The sequence below is a fragment of the Rana temporaria genome, chromosome 9, assembly GCF_905171775.1.
Source record: "Rana temporaria chromosome 9, aRanTem1.1, whole genome shotgun sequence".
NCBI lineage: Eukaryota > Metazoa > Chordata > Amphibia > Anura > Ranidae > Rana > Rana temporaria.
The window spans coordinates 36,325,334-36,347,935 of NC_053497.1; the positions used below are offsets into that span (position 1 = coordinate 36,325,334).

Below are 22,602 nucleotides of genomic sequence, written 5' to 3' on the forward strand. Positions count from 1 at the left end.
GGTTCCTTGACCATCTGCCTTCTGCAAACTGAGTTACGCAATCAAAGAAGTCAGATATCTACTGTATCTTATCACATTCAGTTAATTTTGTGATAAGGCTGATGCAAAGTATGAGGCCTAGTACACACTATGAGAAAATCGGATGAACAATCCAATTTTCCACAGGCGTGTATCATGATGTAACCAAGAGTGATGTTAAAGCAAAGTTCCACCCAAAAATGGAACTTCCGCTTTAAAGTGGAAGTAAACCCTCCTATCGCTTTCAGCCAAGGAAGCTGCCATCTTGGCCTCTGTTTAATTTACAACTGCCATGATTCTGCACATGTGATCAGTTATGACACCAGCCATTGGATGGTTTGACAGTCTGGTTGAGAGCACAACCAATGGGAGGGTTACGTTCCTGGCATGTTTTTTCCGGAAGTGTAACTGATTTGAAACAGTTAACTGGGTGGGTTTACTTCCGCTTTAAGTACTTGTGACCCCCTGACATGCCACATTTGGCATGTCATTTTTTTTTGGGGGGGGGGGGGGGTACCTAGTTTCCCCAGGTACCCAGCTCCCACTTCCTCTCCTGGCACCACGTGGAAGTGAACATCTCCCCCCTCCCTCCCTGCAATCGTCTGGGACACTTTACAGGTCCCAGAAGATTGCCCGGCCATTCACAACGCGCAGCTCGTGTATGCGCCCAGCTGTGAAGCCAGAGCCGGGCACCCACACTTGCAATATGCCAGCGGCGCAGAGAAAAGGGGGAGAGGAGCGAGGCTTCAGGTGGCCGCATCGCTGGACCGTGGGACAGGCAAGTGTGTGTGTTTATTAAAAACATTTACTTGTTTTAAACTTTTGTTTTTACATTTCTTCAGTTACTTCCTGGTTTCTTGCCTAGGTAATTGATGTCATACTCCTGGGATGTATGACATCACTTACCTAGGTAAGTGATGTCATACCTCCCAGGAGCCTCTTCAGGAGGGGAGTGTCAGGTCACCTGTGGTCAGATGACAAGTGCACCCTGTTGGAGGCAAGGATGCACCACGAGGTAGTGAACCCAATAGCAGACTGCTGCGGAAGGACCACAGAATGGATATAGGAAAGAGGTTCACTGGGGCACAAACAGGGATCCTACAGGAAGCTAACCAAAGATTCCCCAGGGCGCGGAGTCTAAGATCCAGTTTGGTATTCACCAGAGCCTCTAGTAATGAGGATGGCCTTCGCTGCAACTGGATCCAGGTCGCGGCCCCTGGAGTCCCCTAGGTCACGCTCCGTAGGGAGAGAACGGAAGCAGCCACTCAGGACACAAGGAATAGTGAAGGGTAAGCCGAGGTTGGGGCAACAAGCAGACAAGGAAAACCAAGGGTCAGGGTTACAGGCAAACAGAAGTAGTCGTAGACAAGCCAAAGTTGGTACACAGAGATATTAACGTAGCACACGGCAAGCAGGAACACAAAGCTAACAGCAAAGCAGACCTGCAGTGCACTAGTTAATATAGACTTCCTGGGATGGCCTGGGGTGGAGCCATACAAAGAGGAGAGATGATAAAAGGCAGCAGATAAGAGAGTCAGGCCTCTAATAAACACATGGAGAAGAAAAGTAAGCTGCCAGACATTATTGCATAACCATGACAGGGAGGAAAGGGGAAGGGGTTTTCTTAGCTAAGCACACTCTCCTGTATGCATGCTTGAGCTAGTGGAAGGTTGATTCCAGGAAGTAAATGCTACATGAATCATCTGTCCTTACTCAAGATGGCCATTGCCAGAAATGCTATCGGGGTGTTTTTCAAAGTGATTTAACAAAATAAAGCACGTACCACGGGACGTTTTTACAACCTCTCCTGAACAATTTAACTTGACAGATAGTAACCCACGTTTGAAATGTCCAATTTGCCATATTTACATGCCGCGTTTAGCTGCGTTTTGCCACGTTTAGAAGCGTTTGTAAAAAAAAAATTGCCAAAAGACGCCTGTAAACGAAACACGACTAATTGCGCGTTACCACATTTAAAAATGGTTGGCGCTTGAAATGCCTCTAAACACAGCTTCTGAACCCAATTTTTTTTGCGTTCCAGAAAAAGCAACTAAACTCAACTGCCTAGAAAACGACTGTAAAAGACCCTGTGTACATGTACTGATAAGATAACAGAGGAGAGTTCAGGAGCAGTTGAAAAAAAATGCCCATTTACCAACAGCAGTGTACATGATGCCCAAGAAGAAGCAGAGGAACAGTAAAGCGCAAACACTGTGCACTAGTACTAAAGAGGAGATACAGCATGCAAATATATAATAAATAAAAGGAATATATCATTTATTCTGTAAAGGTATAAACATTTAAATGTGTGTTTTTAAATACTTTATCAGTCTAATGGCACATAAAATCGATAAATATATTGATAAAAAAATAATGGCGTTATAAGCAGAAACTGGATAAATACATTCTGTATCACTTGGGTGGGGGGTGTTGCCCATTGTTCAGGTTTCACTGTGCTAGAACATTCTGAAGCCCCATACACACGGTAGGACTTTTTGACAACAAATTTCAAAATGACCAGGTTTTTAAAAAAATCCTACCGTGTGTACGCTCCGCAAACGGACAAACTTTTCAGCAACAAAAGTCCTACAGAGCAAATTCCTATCGTGTGTACAGAAATCCATCGGACTTTTGTCCGAAGTACAAACATGCATGCCCAGAACCAATGTTAAATTCAACCAGCAATAGCAGAAGTTGACCAAAGGGTGGCGGCAAAGAGCAGAAAAAACACGTGATGTTGGGAAAGTTTGCAGAAAAGTCCTGCCGTGTGTATGCTATGGGTGTTCCCGGCCAACTCCCTTCAAACAAAAATCCACGGAAAAGATTGTTTGAAGTCCGATCGTGTGTATGAGGCTTAAAACTCTTGATAGTATGGTTTCTATCGCTAGCTGTCTGCTTTGGGCATTATAGAATTCTGGGGAAATCTGGTGTGGTTGCAGATGCTTCAACAGTGAAAAATCGCTATCTGGATGGATAGTCCCCTTATGGAGTCTACATTACATATGAATCACTACAGGAGAACAATGCTGTGAAGACCTTGTGGTCAGCAGCAGAAAGCTGCACTGTGAAATTTCACCAAATGCATCCACTGAGAATTAAGTCCACAGTGGAAAAATGATGGGACAGCAGGACTGGTTCCTTGACCATCTGCCTTCTGCAAACTGAGTTACGCAATCAAAGAAGTCAGATATCTACTGTATCTTATCACATTCAGTTAATTTTGTGATAAGGCTGATGCAAAGTATGAGGCCTAGTACACACTATGAGAAAATCGGATGAACAATCCAATTTTCCACAGGCGTGTATCATGATGTAACCAAGAGTGATGTTAAAGCAAAGTTCCACCCAAAAATGGAACTTCCGCTTTAAAGTGGAAGTAAACCCTCCTATCGCTTTCAGCCAAGGAAGCTGCCATCTTGGCCTCTGTTTAATTTACAACTGCCATGATTCTGCACATGTGATCAGTTATGACACCAGCCATTGGATGGTTTGACAGTCTGGTTGAGAGCACAACCAATGGGAGGGTTACGTTCCTGGCATGTTTTTTCCGGAAGTGTAACTGATTTGAAACAGTTAACTGGGTGGGTTTACTTCCGCTTTAAGTACTTGTGACCCCCTGACATGCCACATTTGGCATGTCATTTTTTTTTGGGGGGGGGGGGGGGGTACCTAGTTTCCCCAGGTACCCAGCTCCCACTTCCTCTCCTGGCACCACGTGGAAGTGAACATCTCCCCCCTCCCTCCCTGCAATCGTCTGGGACACTTTACAGGTCCCAGAAGATTGCCCGGCCATTCACAACGCGCAGCTCGTGTATGCGCCCAGCTGTGAAGCCAGAGCCGGGCACCCACACTTGCAATATGCCAGCGGCGCAGAGAAAAGGGGGAGAGGAGCGAGGCTTCAGGTGGCCGCATCGCTGGACCGTGGGACAGGCAAGTGTGTGTGTTTATTAAAAGTCAGCAGCTACACTTTTTGTAGCTGCCGACTTTTAAATGGGTGGAACTCCGCTTTAACTTCTTAATTCTTGAACGGCAAAGGCAAACATAGCTGCATACGAGAGTCTTCCGGTTAGTTTGTTTGCTCCCAATCACGTGCATTATTTTCTATTCAACTGTTTCCATTACGCTTATTGTACACACTGAACAAAAATTGGACGTTACGTCAGCTTACAATAAAAAATTTCTAGCTTGCACCTTCGTTTTTTTATTTATTTTTTCCCAAACAGTCAGAATTGGCTGTGGAAAGCTCAATACTAACGAACAGATAATCGGCTGATCATTCCTCTTACAGAAATGTATTTCCGATTTTATTATCGTGTGTACTGGCCATTAAGCACATTTGCCGGTGATCTGCCGCGCTGGTTCCAGGTATCGTGGAAGTTCCAGCGCATGCGCAAACTGATGCGCTGAGATGGTTCCAGCTATCGGGAAAGTTCCTTCAAGGACTGCGCAGGTGCAAACTTGCTGACGGAAATCCCCTAACGGCGGCCGGCATCCAAAGCGACGTGGATTTTGAGGTAAGTGGCCAGTCGGCCCCTCACGTTCTCGCTGCGCTCGGACGGCTCGCTTCGCTCGGCCTCCTGGCTCTTTTTTTAACATCCTCCAATCCACGGGGATGTTAAAGAATGAGCCTGGATGCCGGGCGAGGTTCGGAGATTTCCGTCGGGAAGTTTGCGCCTGCGCAGTCAGTGAAGGAACTTCCCCGTCAGGGGAACATTGAGGACAAGTCACCGGTACAAAAAAAATACCTGCCGACATTCTGCCTGTGTGTATATCGGTCTGGCCAGCTTCTGTCGGACGTGAGTGTTGGATAACCAGCAGCCGACAGACTCCCGATCATCGCACGGTTAGTACAGCGGCTCCAACTGGACCTGGCAGTTTTTTTCCTGCAACCCACAGGGCTGCACGGAAAAAAATCTGTAGTGTGTACCCAGTTTTAGTCTTTTCACTGCCAAGATAAAAGCCAGTGTAGATTAAAAGCAAAAAATTGACAAATCCAACAGCCAATGTACCTAACTTTTTAGGCTTGCATTGGCTCCTTGGCTTTTAAACCTCGGGGGTGGGTATTGAGGAGCACTCAGTACAAAAGATCAGGAGACAAAAAAGGTAAAGTCAAAGGCCCGGATTCACGTAGAATCGCGTATCTTTGTGCGGGCGTAACGTATCCTATTTACGTTACGCCTCCACAACTTTTACAGGCAAGTGCCGTATTCTCAAACGAAAGTTGCGGCGGCGTAGCGTAAATAGGCCGGCGTAAGCCCGCCTAATTCAAATGTGGAAGATGTGGGCGTGTGTTATGTAAATTGTATGTGACCCCACGTAAATGATGCTTTTTACGAAACGGCGCATGCGCCGTCCGTGAAAGTATCCCAGTGCGCATGCTCCAAATTAACCCGCAAGAAGCCAATGCTTTTGACGTGAACGTAAATGACACCCAGCCCTATTCGCGAACGACGTAAAATTTTCAAAATTCGACGCGGGAACAACGTCCATACTTAACATTGGTACGCCTTATATAGCAGGGGTAACTTTACGCCGGGAAAAGCCTAACGCAAACGGCGTATCTGTACTGCGTCGGACGGGCGTACGTTCGTGAATTCGCGTATCTAGCTGATTTACATATTTCTAGGCGTAAATCAGCGTACACGCCCCTAGCCGCCAGCGTAAATATGCAGTTAAGATACGACGGCGTAAGAGACTTACGCCGGTTGGATCTAATACAAATCTATGCGTAACTGATTCTAAGAATCAGGAGCATAGATACGACGGCTCGGACTCAGAGTTACGACGGCGTATCTGGAGATACGCCGGCGTAACTCGTTTGAGAATCCAGGCCAAAGTGTTAATTAAACAAAAGGTATCCAATGAAACCAACAGGTTTTGGAGGCTATGCCAACAGTCTGCAATAAGTTCAAGCTTGACAGTTTAAATTGAGCCCTTACATATGTCTCCTAACTGTATCTTGGCGAGTCCATTCATACCCATGGCTTCAACCCTGAGTAAGGGGGGGGGGGGGCATTTCCCCCGAAACATGTTGGCGTCATTTGATCATTTTGTCCAATAAACACTTAATTTTGACCTTTTTTGAGTCATTAACTTTTTACTGGGCGCTCAATACCCACCCTAAAAGTACTGTCATCCACTGAGTGTTCACCTAGAGACCATCGGAAAGGAAGCAGTCCGAGACCAGAACAAGATTCATCTACATGGCACCTTGACTGCACATCAGCCCCTGTGAAGGAGGACTGAATTCTACGATTTATCCAATAATATCAACACTGCACTCCTATTAGTCCAGTGCCATCACACCTAGATGTTGCCTACACTGATCAGCCATAACATTAGACCACTGACAGGTAAAGTGAATAACATTGCCATGAATATTGAATAACATGAAAGTGTGTGGCATAAATTAGGTCGCAAGTAGGGTTGTCCCGATACCAATACCAGTATCGGTATCGGGACCGATACCGAGTATTTGCGGGAGTACTTGTACTCCCGCAAATACCCCCGATACCTAAATAGAATACTTGATACATCCACCTACCCCCCCGCCGCCACGAATGTCGCCGCCGACCCCGTCGCATACCGCAACAACGCCGCCGCATGGGTTAAACAGCGTGCGGGGAATATCACAGCTTTCATTTGAATAGCTGTAGTATTTCCCGCCGCGCAGACACTCCCCCTTGCTCAGGATCTGTCCAATCCCGAGCAAGGGGGAGTGTCTATACGCGGCGCAGCGGGAACACTACAGCTATTCAAATGAAAGCTGTGATGTTCCCTGCACGCTGTTTAACCCACGCGGCGGCGGCATCTAGGTATGGGGGGACATGGCTGGATATAGGGGGGACATGGCTGGATTTATGGGGGACATGGCTGCATATAGGGGGGACATGGCTGCATATAGGGGGGACATGGCTGCATATGTGGGGGGACACGGCTGCATATGTGGGGGGACACGGCTGCATATGTGGGGGGACACGGCTGCATATGTGGGGGGACACGGCTGCATATGTGGGGGGACACGGCTGCATATGTGGGGGGACACGGCTGCATATGTGGGGGGACATGGCTGCATTTGGGGACACATTTTAAAAAAAAAGTATCGGTATTTGGTATCGGCGAGTACTTGAAAAAAAGTGGTATCGGGACAACCCTAGTCGCAAGTGAACACGTTGTCCCTGAAAGTGATGTATTGAAAGCAGAAATAAAATGGGCAAGTGTAAGGATTTGAGCAACTTTGACAGGGGCCAAATTGTAATGGCTAGATGACCAATTCAGAGCAACTGCAGTGGTCAGGACCTGCAAAAGCATTCCAAGGGAGGAAAACCAGCAACATGGTCCTGGACGACTAATTCTCACTGATGCACGTGGGGAGGGAAGGCTGGCCTGTGTAATCCAATCCAATAGAAGAGCTACTGTAGCTCCAATTGCTGAAATGTTCATGCTGGTTCCGATACAAAGGTGTCAGTACATCTCAGGTTGTTGTGTATGAGGCTACATAGTCACAGACTGGTCAGGGCGCCCATGCTACCCTGTGTCCACGGCCAAAAGGCCTAAAATGGGCATGTGAGCATCAGAACTGAATGAGCCCAAATTGCCACAAGCGCTTCCCAAAATCGAATAGAAAGCCTCGTCAATAGAGTGGTGGCTGTTACAAATGCAAATGAGGAGGGGACAACCCTATATTAATGCCCATGGTTTTGAACTGGGAAGTCCAACAAGCTCATACAAGTGTGATCATTAGGTGTCTACATATTTTGGCCATGTTTGGACTGCAGGGAGCTCATGCATGCATAGTGAAGATTGTTTTCAATAAAAGGTGCTTTTTTAAAGTAATTTTACTAACAAGGTGGACCCATAGTGAAAACTTCAAAAAAGGACAGTTATCTCTGTGATACATCGGCGTTTCACCACAAATGACCATAACTTTGTGCTTGACAAGTCCTCTAATCTCTTGCCAAACATACTGCCATTTAAAGAAGACCCCTATTAAAATCAGGGATTCCTGCTTGAATTTCAAGTTTCAGTTCAAGTAGGTGACAAAAAAGGTGAAGTGGTTCATTCAGAGGTCGTCTGCTTCCCCTCACGTCCACGTTTTGACCAATACTCCCTGTAGACATCCTCAAAGAGCTGCTTGCACGAAATGGTGGCCTTAAGTTTGGCACAGATCAGAAATGAACCTGCCATTTTCCGGTGCAAGGAGTACGTTTCTTCGGGTGGAGGGGTAAGTCGGTGCTTCAGCATCACAGGAATCAAGTCGTGGATCCTTTTGGTTGTGTTCTGTGTACCAAAATTGAATGGCTCCTTAGAGGCAAAGGCCTCTCCTAGGATCATGACAGTATCTATATGTGCTTCTTCAAATACCTGGAAAACACACAAAACCAACAAACACTGGTTACTCATAATAAGGTACAGAGCTATCCTAGGTTGGTTGGTTAGGCTGGACATACACCCAACAATCTTACTGAACAAACTTGTTTATATTTAGCTAATCTATGTAATACGCAATGTCAATTTTGACCTCAATTTTCTATTTCGTTTTAGCCACAGTCCTTTGACTAAATGTCATTTTAGTTTTAACCGTATTTTAGTTGACTAAAATCGAATGGGTTAAGTTGTAACGGGAGGGCCCGTGGAACCCAGAAGCTCTTAGAAAGCATGAGCCAGAAAATAATGGACATTCAGAATATATCTTGGACTACCCGAGACAGGGCAGTAATGATTATCCACAATATATTCCAGGATATCTTTTAAGAACTAATTACTGTTCGTTGATTCTGAACTCAACAGGTTAATTGAAAGATGTTAATGTCATCACTTCCAGCTACTTGTGTAATGTAAATTGAATCCAGACTAACTTCTAAGGATCTTTCATGGTGGCTTGTGCTAAATGACCCTGTAGTGTGGTAATTAAAGCAGAGGTTCACCCTAAAAATCATCTATATACCATTACATCCAGCATACTGCTGACATCTACAATATGCTGGTATTTTTTTTTTCCGCTGTACTTACCGTCTTATAGTTCTTTTCGCCCGGCTCCGAGTTCTCACTCCCGCGGGGAGTAGGCGTTCCTATGAAGAGGCGTAGATGATGGACGTGTGTGTAAGGCGCGTCACGCGTTCCAAAAATAGACGAACTAGGACTCAACTCTATATGGCGCTATACGGCGCCTGTGCCTGCCGTGTAGAGCTGAGTCCAAGTTCGTCTATTTTTGGAAAGTGTGACGCGCCTTACCCGCACGTCAATCATCTACGCATCTTCATAGGAACGCCTACTCCCCGGGGCACTGAGAACCCGTAAGCCGGGTGAAAAGAACTATAAGAAGGTATGTACAGCGAAAAAAAATAAAAAAAAATACCAGCATACTGTAGATGTCAGCAGTATGCTGGATGTAAAGGTATATAATTGTTTTAGGGTGAACCTCCGCTTTAAGTCTGCTACTGTGATAATATGTATTGTAAGTTGGCAGACAGCCTAAAAGGTCAGGTGTCTGAGTCATCAGCTGTAGTTAATTAGCTCATGTAAATTAGGTCAGGTCACAGAGCCAGGGTGTCTGCAAAGAGATGTATTGAGGATGATGTGTATTGCCCCCCCAATAAATCCTCCCCTAAAACCGTAATGCGAGGCTTTCTCCCTGGTGTGGAGTGTCGTGCTCGCCCCCTCCCTTGGACTACAGGACAGTCAGCCTGTTCTCTCAGCACATCCATAAAACTGACCTCACGGAGATAGATGTAATTTAATGCCAAGTGTAGTCAGTTTGAAATAGGAAAGCATTGGGCCTAGCGGGACCAAGGAAGCAATACAAAGAGAACAGGATACTTTAACATAAGTACAACAGGTACATGTTCAGAGTGTGAAAATGCTGGGGTAACATTTTTTAAAATGATACTTTATATAAGAAAAAGAAAAAAAAACTCTCAGCTAAACAGTATCATGGTGAAAATTTCCTATGGTGAAAAGTAGCATGAATTAAAACAAAAAGTTCAAGAGCTAGAAAGAAAAAATGTTTAGCAATAAATACTGGCATTACAAATGGTAATGACGAACTATACAAGCAACTTCAAATATATTTCTATTGCATTTAAAGTGGTTCTAAAGTTTTTCTATGCATTAAAAAGGTACTAAAACATTCTTGTTGCAGCTCCCTCTCAGCCCCCCTCCCCCTATACTTACCTGAGCCCCATCTCAATCCAGTAATGTGCACGAGAAAATTCTTGTTGCAGCTCCCTCTTCAGCCCCCCCCCCCCCGCCCATTACTTACCTGAGCTCCATCTCAATCCAGTAATGTGCACAAGAACATTCTTGTTGCAGCTCCCGCTTCAGCCCCCCTCCCCCATTACTTACCTGAGCTCCATCTCAATCCAGTAATGTGCATGAGAACATCGGCTCTCCCGGGTCTCTCTCTCTCTCCAAATCAGCTCACAGCAACGGGAGCCATTGGCTTCTGCTGCTGTCAATGACAGCCAGTGAGCCAATAAAAAAAAGGGGGTGGAACAGGGCTGAGCCAGGCTGTGTGTGTAAATGGACACGCAGAACATGGCTCGAGAGAGAGTCTGCTTGAGTGCCCCAATAGCAAGAGTCTTGCTGTCAAGGGCACTTGGCAGGGAGGAGGAGCCAGGACCGTCCGCAGGGGACTCAAAAAGAAGAGGATTGGGGCTGTTCTGTGAAAAAACATTGCACAGAGCAGGCAAGTATATATTTTTTTAAGTTGATCCTGCTTTTCTTGGAGCTTTTGCTCTCTCCAAGGACACACAAGCTGAACAAGTAGCTTGTTCCCATCAGTGAGAACCACAACTTCAAGACCGCCCGTTTTACAGCCGTCATGTCACTGCTTACAGAAGTGCACCCTTGGCTATGAAGCACCCCAGCCAGGGGTTCACAATTTGGAAACCGGTACAGAGTATGAGAGTAGTGCATAGCATAGAGATCCAAAAATCAGGTTTGGAAAAAAAAAAAAAAGGCGAACATAATTTATATTGCACTTTTAAAAATATTTTTTTTTCATGAAAGATTAAATATAATTTGATATGTTACGTTGACCCTCTGACTTCAATGCTGTGAGTCACTACCCAAAACACAGAACGAGATCAGATAAACCCAATAAGGGTGGGGACCAGTTCTCTCTTCCAAGCAAAGGAGAGGTCTTTTGGATAGTCACAAGGGACACGAAGATTCTAAAGTGATTTAATTACGATTGGGATGTTTTCCCGTCTCCCAGAAATGGAAGGCTTCTAGAAGAACGTCTCAACTGAAATTCAAAACCAATGTCATCTGATCAAAAGGAAAGGGAACAGTCCTTGTTTGATTAAAGTGGATGTAAACCCACTCTCATCCTTTCTAAACTCCTGCCATAGTGCTGATCTAGAAGGATATAAATGCCTCCTGTATGTATCTTTACCTGTCAAATGTCTCCCCTCTGTCTGTTGTAAGAACTGAAAAACTGCAGATTCTGTGGGTGGATCTGTTGTCTGGAGCTCGGTGGGTGGAGTCGTGATGTCAGTAGGCTCCCCGCCCTCCTCTACACTCCCCTTGTCAAGATGCATTTTTTCCTGTGTATTCCTTACACTAAATTCTGCTATGATGCCTAACATCCGGTCAAAATTTAGAAAAGTAACCGCTTCAGAAAAGGAGTGAGTGGGGGTGTGAATTAAAAAATAATGCCTGTCTACAGACCAGTGCATGAGATATGTAAATAACCTGTCACTCACAGCAAGGGGGCGGAACGGACTAAGGTTTTTCTCTGCAAGTCTGTTTTATTTCACTGAACAATAAAAGAGGATTGCTCAGAGCTGGATTAACTCTGTGTGGCAAGACTGGGCACAGATGATAGGAAATGTCGTCCATCCTCTTACGTCACATCATAGCTGAAGTTATCCTCTTAGGTCACATCATAGCTGAAGTTATCCTCTTAGGTCACATCATCGCTGAAGACGTCCATCCTCTTTTACGTCGCAGCATAGCTGAAGACGTCCATCCTCTTTTACGTCGCAGCATAGCTGAAGACGTCCATCCCCTTACGTCGCAGCATAGCTGAAGACGTCCATCCCCTTACGTCGCAGCATAGCTGAAGACGTCCATCCCCTTACGTCGCAGCATAGCTGAAGACGTCCATCCCCTTACGTCGCAGCATAGCTGAAGACGTCCATCCCCTTACGTCGCAGCATAGCTGAAGACGTCCATCCCCTTACGTCGCAGCATAGCTGAAGACGTCCATCCCCTTACGTCGCAGCATAGCTGAAGACGTCCATCCCCTTACGTCGCAGCATAGCTGAAGACGTCCATCCCCTTACGTCGCAGCATAGCTGAAGACGTCCATCCCCTTACGTCGCAGCATAGCTGAAGACGTCCATCCCCTTACGTCGCAGCATAGCTGAAGACGTCCATCCCCTTACGTCGCAGCATAGCTGAAGACGTCCATCCCCTTACGTCGCAGCATAGCTGAAGACGTCCATCCCCTTACGTCGCAGCATAGCTGAAGACGTCCATCCCCTTACGTCGCAGCATAGCTGAAGACGTCCATCCCCTTACGTCGCAGCATAGCTGAAGACGTCCCTCCCCTTACGTCGCAGCATAGCTGAAGACGTCCCTCCCCTTACGTCGCAGCATAGCTGAAGACGTCCACCCCCTTACGTCGCAGCATAGCTGAAGACGTCCATCCCCTTACGTCGCAGCATAGCTAAAGACGTCCATCCTCTTACGTCGCATCATAGCTAAAGACGTCCATCCTCTTACGTCACATCATAGCTGAAGACATTTATCCTTTTAGGTCACTGATGCTTTTAGTAGGAGGGGCCATCATGAACTGATCCCCCACAGGTTTGTTTGCCAGTGTCCAATCCTCCTGTAGGCAGAAGTATAACCCGACTGGGAAATACTTTCTGTGCCCCTCGAAGAATGAGAAAGAAAAGGAGCTTTCATCTGAAGTGCGGCTGTCCTCCGTTTGCTTTTCAGTGAACACAGCTTACACTGAATGAGTCAAGATTGCAAGAAAAGCGTCCATTAGATCTACTTCTAGCTTACATACGGCAGTCACATCATTTTCAGATTTATCACACAAGATATCATATTATAGCTATACTTCATCTTGGCATTTGCACTAAAGAACCGTCTCATTTTGTTATCATCACAACAAACTGCAAATACAAAAGTTCTTTATACAGATAACTAGCTGTCTGCGGCTAATTCGCTGACTGTGCAAGATTTGCTTTTTGTTCTTAGTACAATTAATCCAGGAGGAGCTCTGTAGTCAGCTGCAGCTGGCAAAGGTAGTTGCTGTAGTATAATCTGCAATATAACAGATCATCACTCTAAAAAGGATGTCCCAAGCTTTTCCCGTACATCAAATCACTGATTACAATGGCTCGGGAGAAACCAGCTGCCTTACGTGTTCATAGCCCGGGAACATTTAACAATGGAAATGGAACACAGCAATGTCCTGACCAGCCTGTTGTACAGACACCGTGTTCCTCAGCATGGACATTGACAGCTATGAGAGCTTTACATCTGGAACAGTAAGCAGAGAATCAGCTGAACACCGCAATCTCTACTCCAGATCCCGAACATTCATTGCATATTTGGCCAAACTCTGACTGCACATCTGACCTCCATATGCTACCTATGGCCAGCTTAAGCCTTAAAACACACAAGCATTGTTCGGTCCCTGGATGTAAATGCTAGTTTGACTGCATAATGGTCCGGGTCTTAAGCGGTTAAAGGACCTGGCCCCTTTTTGTGATTCGGCACTGCATCGCTTTAACTGACAATTGCGCAGTCGTGCGACGTGGCTCCCACACAAAATTGGCGTCCTTTTTCCCCCCACAAATAGAGTTTTCTTTTGGTGGTATTTGATCACCTCGGGTTTTTTTTTTGTGCTATAAACAAAGATAGGAGCGACAATTTTGAAAAAAAAAAAATCAATATTTTTTACCTTTTGCTATAATAAATATCCCCCCCCAAAAAAATAACCTTTTTTTTTTTTTTACCTCATTTAGGCCGATACGTATTCTTCTACATATTTTTGGTAAAAAAAAAAAATTGCAATAAGCGTTTATAGATTGGTTTGGGCAAAATGTATAACGCTTACAAAATGGGGGATAGTTTTTTGGCATTTTTATTATTTATTTATTTTTACTACTAATGTCGGCGATCGCCTGGGAGTGGGGGGGGGGGCGAGCACCGCGGCGGGCTGGGTTGATCGGGAGCTGTCAGATATCACAGAGGAAAAGGAGAGCTGTGGATCGCAGAGCAGTATTGCCCGCTGTTAGAACTTACATTGAAATTTCCTCCGCTCTGCTCGCTCATACAGCCCTGCCTCTTCCTGACCCCACACCTGTGATAGACAGAATTGCGGGTCCAATGCTGGGATGTGTTGTCTATCACAGGCGCGGGGTCAGGAGGAGGCGGGGCTGTGTGAGCGAGCAGAGCGGAGGAAATTTCAATGTAAGTTCTAACAGCGGGCAATACTGCTCTGCGATCCACAGCTCTCCTTTTCCTCTGTGATATCTGACAGCTCCCGATCAACCCAGCCCGCCGCGGTGCTCGCCCACTCCCAGGCAATCCGTGGCTCTTCACTTTATCCTGTCATGATCTGGCCAGCAATCGGGGGGCACAAGGACTCAGCAAATCAGGGGGGCACAAGGACTCGGCAAATCAGGGGGGCACAAGGACTCGGCAAATCAGGGGGGCACAAGGACTCGGCAAATCAGGGGGGCACAGTGGGGCTGAAATGTGGGGCACAGCGAGGCTGCATTGATGAGCACAGGTGAGGCTGTGCTGAGGGGAACTGATAAAAGTTGTTGTTAATATTTATTTCCGTAACTTAATTCTGCATAAAACATTTAAGTGTCATTTCATGAGATAATTTATGAAGGCGTGATTAGCGGCAGAATTAGGGGCAGAGCAGTGTAGGGAGTGGGTTGGGCAACTGATGGCGAGAAACCCTTGAGGCCTGGCTAGTGGCTCAAGACTTGAAATTTTGAGCCCTGGGATAGACAACGTTGTCACCCTAAAAAATACACTCAGCCCCCTTTCACACTTGTACGACTTCAAAGTCGTGTGATTTTGCGGCCGCGATTTTACTGCGATTTTAATGAATGCCTGTGTAAGTGGTATCAAAATCGGACCAAAGTAGTGCAAGGACTACTTTGAAGTAGGCACAACTTAAAGTCGTGCCAGTATGAATGGTAGTCATTGAAAATAATGGAGAATGACTTTGCAATCCAAAATCGTGAGACAAGTCGTATAAGTGTGAAAGGGGACTCAAGGGTCCCGGCCCCAGACATTCTATTGTCAAACACGCACAGCATAGCGGCTATACACATACATAGCTGTAATCAGATCACTGCTCCTCATCATGACACAGCCCAATGATTTCTGATGTGTCCCATGTTCCCCCCAGACATCACAGCACACGTTCATCAAGATCTGTATATTTTCCTCTTACTGTTCCTGATGCAGACACCCAGCCACCCAGGTAATGATCGCCCACCCCAGAAGGGATTGCAGTCAGTTCAGTACACACCTGGCTCCAGGGTCCAATGTTGGTGTGCCTGGCAGAAGTTTCTCCTTTTGTTGGTGCCTGCGATCGCCCTCTTCCTACTGATGCCCCTCTTCATCATCTACGCCCACCATCATGGCCTCCCATTGGCTCTATCCCCACCACATGTTCACCTTGCCAAACTTCATTCAACCTGGCAGCAGGTTGAATGAAGGTCTCACCCACGCCAACCCCGTACACGTCACACTTGGCTCCAGAGCCATGTGGGAGATGTAGTTCTATGGGGGAGTGCAGTGTGGACAAGTTACACCTCATATAGGATTTTGAGGGAGTATAGCTGGCAAACCTACAGAGAGGGCTCTGCGTGCCGGTTGTGGCACGTGTGCCATGGGTTCGCCATCACTGCTCTAGAGTGAAGAATGTTAACTTGGTTTAAAACTGCACTGTATCCTGTGGCTTTTTTGTGTGCGCACAATAAGGAGATTTAATATCATATCGTTGTCAGGCTTCTATTTTTATGACCGGTCCCAGAATTCTTGATTATTGTTTGCAGTATTTCAAAACCGATCACAGACCGACCTATGATCGGCTCTCATTTGTCAGATAAAATTAACAGCTATTGGTACTTTTTTTTCCCCCCACTCTTACAACTCTTACCTTTGTTTCGTACCCAGTGAGGAATTTGAGGTCTTTGGATTTCTGGAGAACTCTTGCTCGATCCCCTTCTGCTGCTGCTTTCACAACCTGTGCGATTTAGAGTGGTATTCAGTCACTGGATCTATTAGATTAGAGCATCACATGTATAATTGTCATTCTTCCTTCAGAACCTCTCAATTTAGAAGTCTGAACAAGGAGTTCACAACCAATGTTTCACGAGAACTGAGCTTGATCCAAATTTGCCATCAGATCACTAATACTGACCATTTTCTTGTGCCATCTACAGGCGACAAGGTCTGTAGAAGAGACAGAGGTTTTGGAACTGGAGAGAGCACAGAAAATGCAACAAAACTGCGTGACAGCTTTTTTGATTTGCCAACAAGGGACCCTACAACCCTAAGGCCCATTTCACGCCGACAGACTGATCGGATCCGCCTGCCTTTTTCAGGTGAATGGGTAGGGGTACGACGTACCCTATACTCATTCACATAGGGTGGGTGGCCGGGATCATACCAGATTCCGATAAGCCCCAAGACCTTCGCCCACAGACCCCGACAGCCAAACGGTCAGGGTTGTCGGGAAGGGGCTCTTGTCCTTATCAACATGGTGCCCCTTAAAGTGGAGGTTCACCCCGAAAAGTTAATTTTTAACCTTAGATTGATGCTCATTTTGTCAAGGGGAATCAGGGAGTTTTTTTTAAAATCGAAGCAGTACTTACCGTTTTAGAGAGCGATCTTCTCCGCCGCTTCTGGGTATGGGCTGCGGGACTGGGCGTTCCTATTTGATTGACAGTCTTCCGACAGGCTTCAGACGGTCGCATACATCTCGTCAAGATTTTCCGAAAGTAGCCGAACGTCGGTGCGCAGGCGCCGTATAGAGCCGCACCGACGTTCGGCTTCTTTCGGCTACTCGTGACGCGATGTATGCGACCGTCGGAAGCCTGTCAATCAAATAGGAACGCCCAGTCCCGAAGACCATACCCGGAAGCGGCGGAGAAGATCGCTCTCTAAAACTGTAAGTACGGCTTAGATTTAAAAAAAACTACCCGATTCCCCTTGACAAAACGAGCATCAATCTAAGGTTAAAAACAATTTTTCGGGTGAACTCCCGCTTTAACTTAAAGTCGTGCCAATATGAATGGTAGTCATTGAAAATCATGGAGAATGAGTTGTCATGCGATTTTGCAGTCCAAAATCGTGGGACAAGTCGTACAAGTGTGAAAGGGGCCTAACTGATAAAAAAAAAAAAAGTGTTTCCATCAAAAGGCCCCCAGGTGGGCTCCAACTCTCATAAGCTGGTCCCTTTTGCAGACAGACAATCTTTTTAATGTTCAACTGCTTCAGGGATCTAAGCAATTTTTAAATAAATGCTTCCAAATTTAAAATTTAAAGACAGCAATTGAATAGAAGTTCTACTTGAAATATTATCGATCTGCTTTAGCACTCCTTATGATGGCCCATAATACACACCTCAATATATTCATCTGTGAATTTCTCCCCAAATTCTCGACTGGCTCCAAAATCCAACAGCATAACCTAGAACATGAAAGCCTGTTATTAAAAGAGGAACTCTAGACTCATGTTGTTTTATTTTTTTGGCTATACATCAGCAAAATGAGCTGCCAAGTGTAAGACATATAGATGTTCTGTCATTGATGTTAATGCAGCACTTACAAGGAGGAACATATGGATACTTTGTATGCACTTTTCATTTTATGACCTCAAAAGACCACTGTAGCCAAGAACTGTGCCCTTCCCTAATACATTTTTTACAAAGTATAGTTTTATTACATTTACTAAAATTTACTACACTATGCAGAGTCCAATTTTTAGAATAAATATCTTTGCGATGACCTTTACCCAAAAAAGAGCAGCAGGGCCGAAGGAGCATTTTTATTGTTTGTGAAATGGACACACAGAGTACGACTTGGGAGCCAGCCAGCATGAGTGCCCCCATAGCAAGCAAAATGCAATGGGGGCACTCAGCAGGGGGAGGAGCCAGGATCGCCAGCAGGGTACCTAGGAGAAGGATCGGGCTGCTTTGCACAAAACCATTGCATAGGGAAGTATAACATGTTTATTATTTAAAAAAAAAAACTTCTCTTTACAATCACTTTAATGGGAATGACTAAATATATTTCCGCACACATTCTATGGATTGAGATGGAGATCATTTGTATCCGATTAGTTCACAGGAATAGACAATTTTTGATGATCATGGTTTATAGCTATATAATCCATTATTATGAAATAGGGAGTGTGGGCAGGACCGTCTTAATAGCAGCATGGGCCCCTGGGCAAAGTAATGCAATGGGGCCCCCTACCAGCTTGCCCCAATCTACACACCTACTTTCAAGAAATAAAGTATAAATAGTTGATAGAATTAAACATATATTCATTAGTACTTTCAATAAAATCGATTTTACAAAAGGAAAACATTCCATGAATCAAATACTAGTCAACACAAAGGGCACAGTACGGGGGGGGGGGGGGGGTCAGGAGGGCACAATACTGGGATCTGAAGGGCAGAGTATAGGTTCTGGGATGCTTCCCGGGACACGACCCTAATCAGGACACTTTAGTAAAAAGCATGACTGTCCCAGCAAATCCCGGACAGTTGGCAAGTATGATGTAATGCAAGATTACTGTGGGCCCCCCCCCCCCCCCATGTACCTGGGGCCCCTGAGCAGTGCCCTTGCATTAAGATGGCCCTGAGTGTGGGATAGATTAGTGCTACATGATAACTACATGATTTTTATTTTCAGTTTGTTTGATTTCATCTGTGACAAAGGTCCAGAAACACCTCTAGGTGTAGAGACCCCTCTTCCAGGTCCAGAATATAAGAGCTCCTAATGTCAGTGACTTTGGACCTGAACAACACTCTGCGGCTAACCTAAAGTGGTTGTAAAAAAAAAAAAAAAAAAAAAAAAAAAAAAAAAAAAAAAAAAAAAAAGGGGAGATCCTGTCACCTTAGAGCAGATTAAACAGCACAGTACTTGTGCTGTCTAATCTGGCCCTTTATAAGCTAAAAAAACCTGGTTGATCCTGCCTGTGTCCCCCTCTGTGTGCAGATCACAATAATCATGGCTGCTGATCCCAGATTACCATGGTCAGGTTACATCATTCCTTTACACTCTCCCTTTCCCTGCCTGTGTGTGTGTGTGTGTGTCCCCTTCTTAGCCCCTTACCTGCCGCTATTAGTAACTGTCAGTAAAAGTAAAGATTACAGCCAGCCCCTCTGTTCTATTAATCTCTCCTACACTATGTAAATGCTTTTGTAAAACAAAGCCTGCAAATATCTTATCTTTGATCTCTTCTGGCCGGTCACATGACCTCTGGCCACTTTCCTTCCCTATCGAAAGGCTACAGTGGGAGCGGCTGAGTGGACAGCACAGCGGTCATGTGACTTCCCTGGCTAACCTCAGAGGAGGGTCTCGGCCCCTTCTTCTGTAGCCTGTAGAACAGAGGAATAGAGCAGCCGGAAGTCATGTGACCAGCCAGAAAACATCAAAGATAAAGGTATTTACAGGCATCGTTTAAAAAAACGATGCCTAAAAAAAAATACATGTATACGGTGTAGGAGAGAATAATAGAACAGAGGAGCTGGCTGTAATTGTTCTTTACCTTAACCACTTTGAGCAAAACCCAAGTCTGAAAACACAGTGCCCGAAGGTCATTTCCAGGCTAGCCCCACAATATCAAGTCTAGCAGCGTCTGGATGTAGAATGGTCCAAAAACCAGGTTAAGGACTAACCCCACCCCGGGTTTTTGAACCATACCACAAAAGAAAGATTATATTCACCTAGGATGTGATCATAAAACTGAGGCATGCTGGAGATAGGAGAGGCTGGCCTACAGTTTTGTTTGCCAGTGTCCGATCCTCCTGTAGGTAGCAGTATTACCCAACAATTTAGGACTTTCTGTGTCCCTCAACAGATGAGAAAGTAGCATTAAATGATTGTTTTCTTTCACGCAGCACTTAACCTGGCCTCCCCTATATGGGGCGTCATACTCACCTTGTTGATATCGGCGTCATATAAAAAGTTTGACCAATTTGGATCAGTCTGCATGAAGTGGAACTGAAATAATTCCTGCAGGCAAAGGCGTAGGATGTTGTATGAAATCTAAAAAAAAATATATATATATATAAAATAAGCACTAAATAATTGCAACTTAAAAATTGCCCATCACTAGTACAGAGAAATGCACATAAAAAAAAAAAGAGAACCTGGGCGTGACCGGAAGCGGACCTGGATGGCTGCCTAATTGCCTAGCTCCCTCTCAGCCCACAGAAAAATCTGCATTTTCGGGACTCTAAATCACCACGAATATGGGCAAATCCCACACGACCCGATCCACAGCAGCCAGAGGGTCGTCCCAACCTCCCCCCCGGGCTCCTCAACAGATCTCCGGGCGTATTTTAGCCTCGCGGAGGGATCGCCGGCCAGGACACACAGGCGCCATGAGGCCTCCTCTCCAGCTCTCTTCCTCGGTTGTCCCTCTACTCTTTCCTCCTCTTCTCTTCTTCCTGTCCTTTTTCTTCTTCTTTCTTTTCTCTCCCTCCATGACTCTGGAGTCCGTTTATGACTCCGATTGACATGACATACAGCTGTTAGGCTTCTTGATCACTCTAGCCACAACACACAGGCAGTCCTTTTAGACGAGGGCAAGTTTGCACCCCTCCACATTGGCACTATCGGAAACGATATACGAGCTGACACTGCAGACTACAGGAAGCAAAGGTATTGAGCACTCTGCTTTAATATTACTGTGCCTTCTTCATGTTTTTTTTTTTCTATGTTGTCTTTATCTGCATCCTTCCTTATTTGGAAGACTGAGTTATGTATGTACTAATCTTTTCTGATCAATAAAATTGTTATTGGGAAAAAAATAAAAATAAAATAGAACCTGTGTATATACGTGTGATATACGGCTCATTCCAAGATTTTTCTATGGGAAGACCGATGAGTTGCTTGCCTTACCTTATTACGAGTTTCCTGGTCCATTTCGGCACATTGATCCAGTGGAACCCCAGACACCAGTTCAACAGTCAGTACCCTCTTAGTAGTAAGGTCATCTATCGCCCCAGGAACTTTGAAGAAGAGGTCGTCATGGAGGAGCTCCCTGTACAGTAAAGATTAACATATTTAAATTGAATTCAAAAAGATAGTCAACAGCTGAGAATCGTCTAGGCCAGCAAACAAACCAATAACAGAAATATGTCCCTTTGTGGGAGCAGAACTGCTACTGGTATACAGTATTGGCATGCACAATAATTCTCATCATTGCAGGGATGATGGTCCTAATCAATATAAAAGGCAGCAAAATCACTGGACTTTAACCACTTGCGGACCGACCCATAGTAGCTTTACTGCAACAGGGCGGCCGTTCTGTGCAGAATCGCATATAAATAAGTGATTCTGCACTTCTGGGCAAGGGTCGTGCACACGCGCCGCTTCTGCAGCCTCCTCACAGCAGAAGCGAATTAGCTAGTGCCAGCCAATGGATGACTGCCAGTAGCCGCTGATCGGCGAGGAGACAGACAGGATAAAGCTCTGCCAATGTAAACAAGGCAGAGTTCTGTCTTGTCAGCGGGGATGTGCTGGATTTTGTTTCCCTGCAAAGCAGTGAATAAAATCCAGCACATCCATAAGTGAAAGCAGCGCACTGTACACGCAAAACACTGGTTAGGCACACATTTAACCCTTTGATCTTCTAGATGTTTAACCCCTTCCCAGCAAGTGTCATTAGTACAGATCCCTGTATTAGTGTCACAGGTTTCCACAAAGTGTCAAATGTGTCAGTTAGTGTCAGACTGTCCACCGCATTATTGCAGTGCCACTATAAGTCACTGATCGCCACCATTACTAGTATAATAAATAAATAAAAATTCCAGTATATATGCAGATCATAGTTTGTAGTAGCGGTGCACCGAATGGAAATTTTGGTGCAAAAACAGAAACCGAAAATTCAGGATGCACTTGGCTGAAACTGGAATTTACAGTTTTTTTAAAAGAAATATATATTTTTTTTAAATATAATTGTATTATATTCTACTTTTTAAATAATATCATGAATTTAAATGAATATGAATTTATTGTTGCTCTTTGTCACTTTTAGTGCAAGAAAAGCTCAAGAAGAACGCATCCTTTTGAGTTCTATGTATGTCTTCACACTGATCCATTGCACTTCCACTGTGGTGTTAAAAAATTTTGCTTGCTGCATTTTTGATTAGAAGAAAAAAAAAAAAAAAATACAACACACCAAAAATACACCTCCTTGTTGAAATGCATTGAAAATACAGCAAGCACGCATCAATAATGAACACGTGTTAACTTTTAAAGTGTTTTTTTTTTAGTCACATGACCTATAAAAAACATACCATAAGCATGGCAAAATCGCGTGAGTTTTTATACACTTATTGGGATATTT

General features: G+C 45.0%; 1 protein-coding gene across 1 annotated transcript in view; it reads right to left on the reverse strand.

Annotated features, from left to right (window-relative positions):
- Positions 1-7,838: 7,838 nt before the first annotated feature.
- Positions 7,839-22,602, reverse strand: part of COQ8B (coenzyme Q8B) — a 73,188-nt gene continuing 58,424 nt past the window's right edge. Inside the window, exons 11-15 of the mRNA XM_040323167.1 lie at positions 21,153-21,294; positions 20,187-20,294; positions 17,641-17,706; positions 16,172-16,258; positions 7,839-8,382 (exon numbers count right to left, since the gene is read on the reverse strand). Coding sequence (XP_040179101.1) covers positions 8,077-8,382; positions 16,172-16,258; positions 17,641-17,706; positions 20,187-20,294; positions 21,153-21,294 — 709 coding nt within the window. The 3' untranslated portion in view covers positions 7,839-8,076. The remainder of the gene's footprint in view (positions 8,383-16,171; positions 16,259-17,640; positions 17,707-20,186; positions 20,295-21,152; positions 21,295-22,602) is intronic.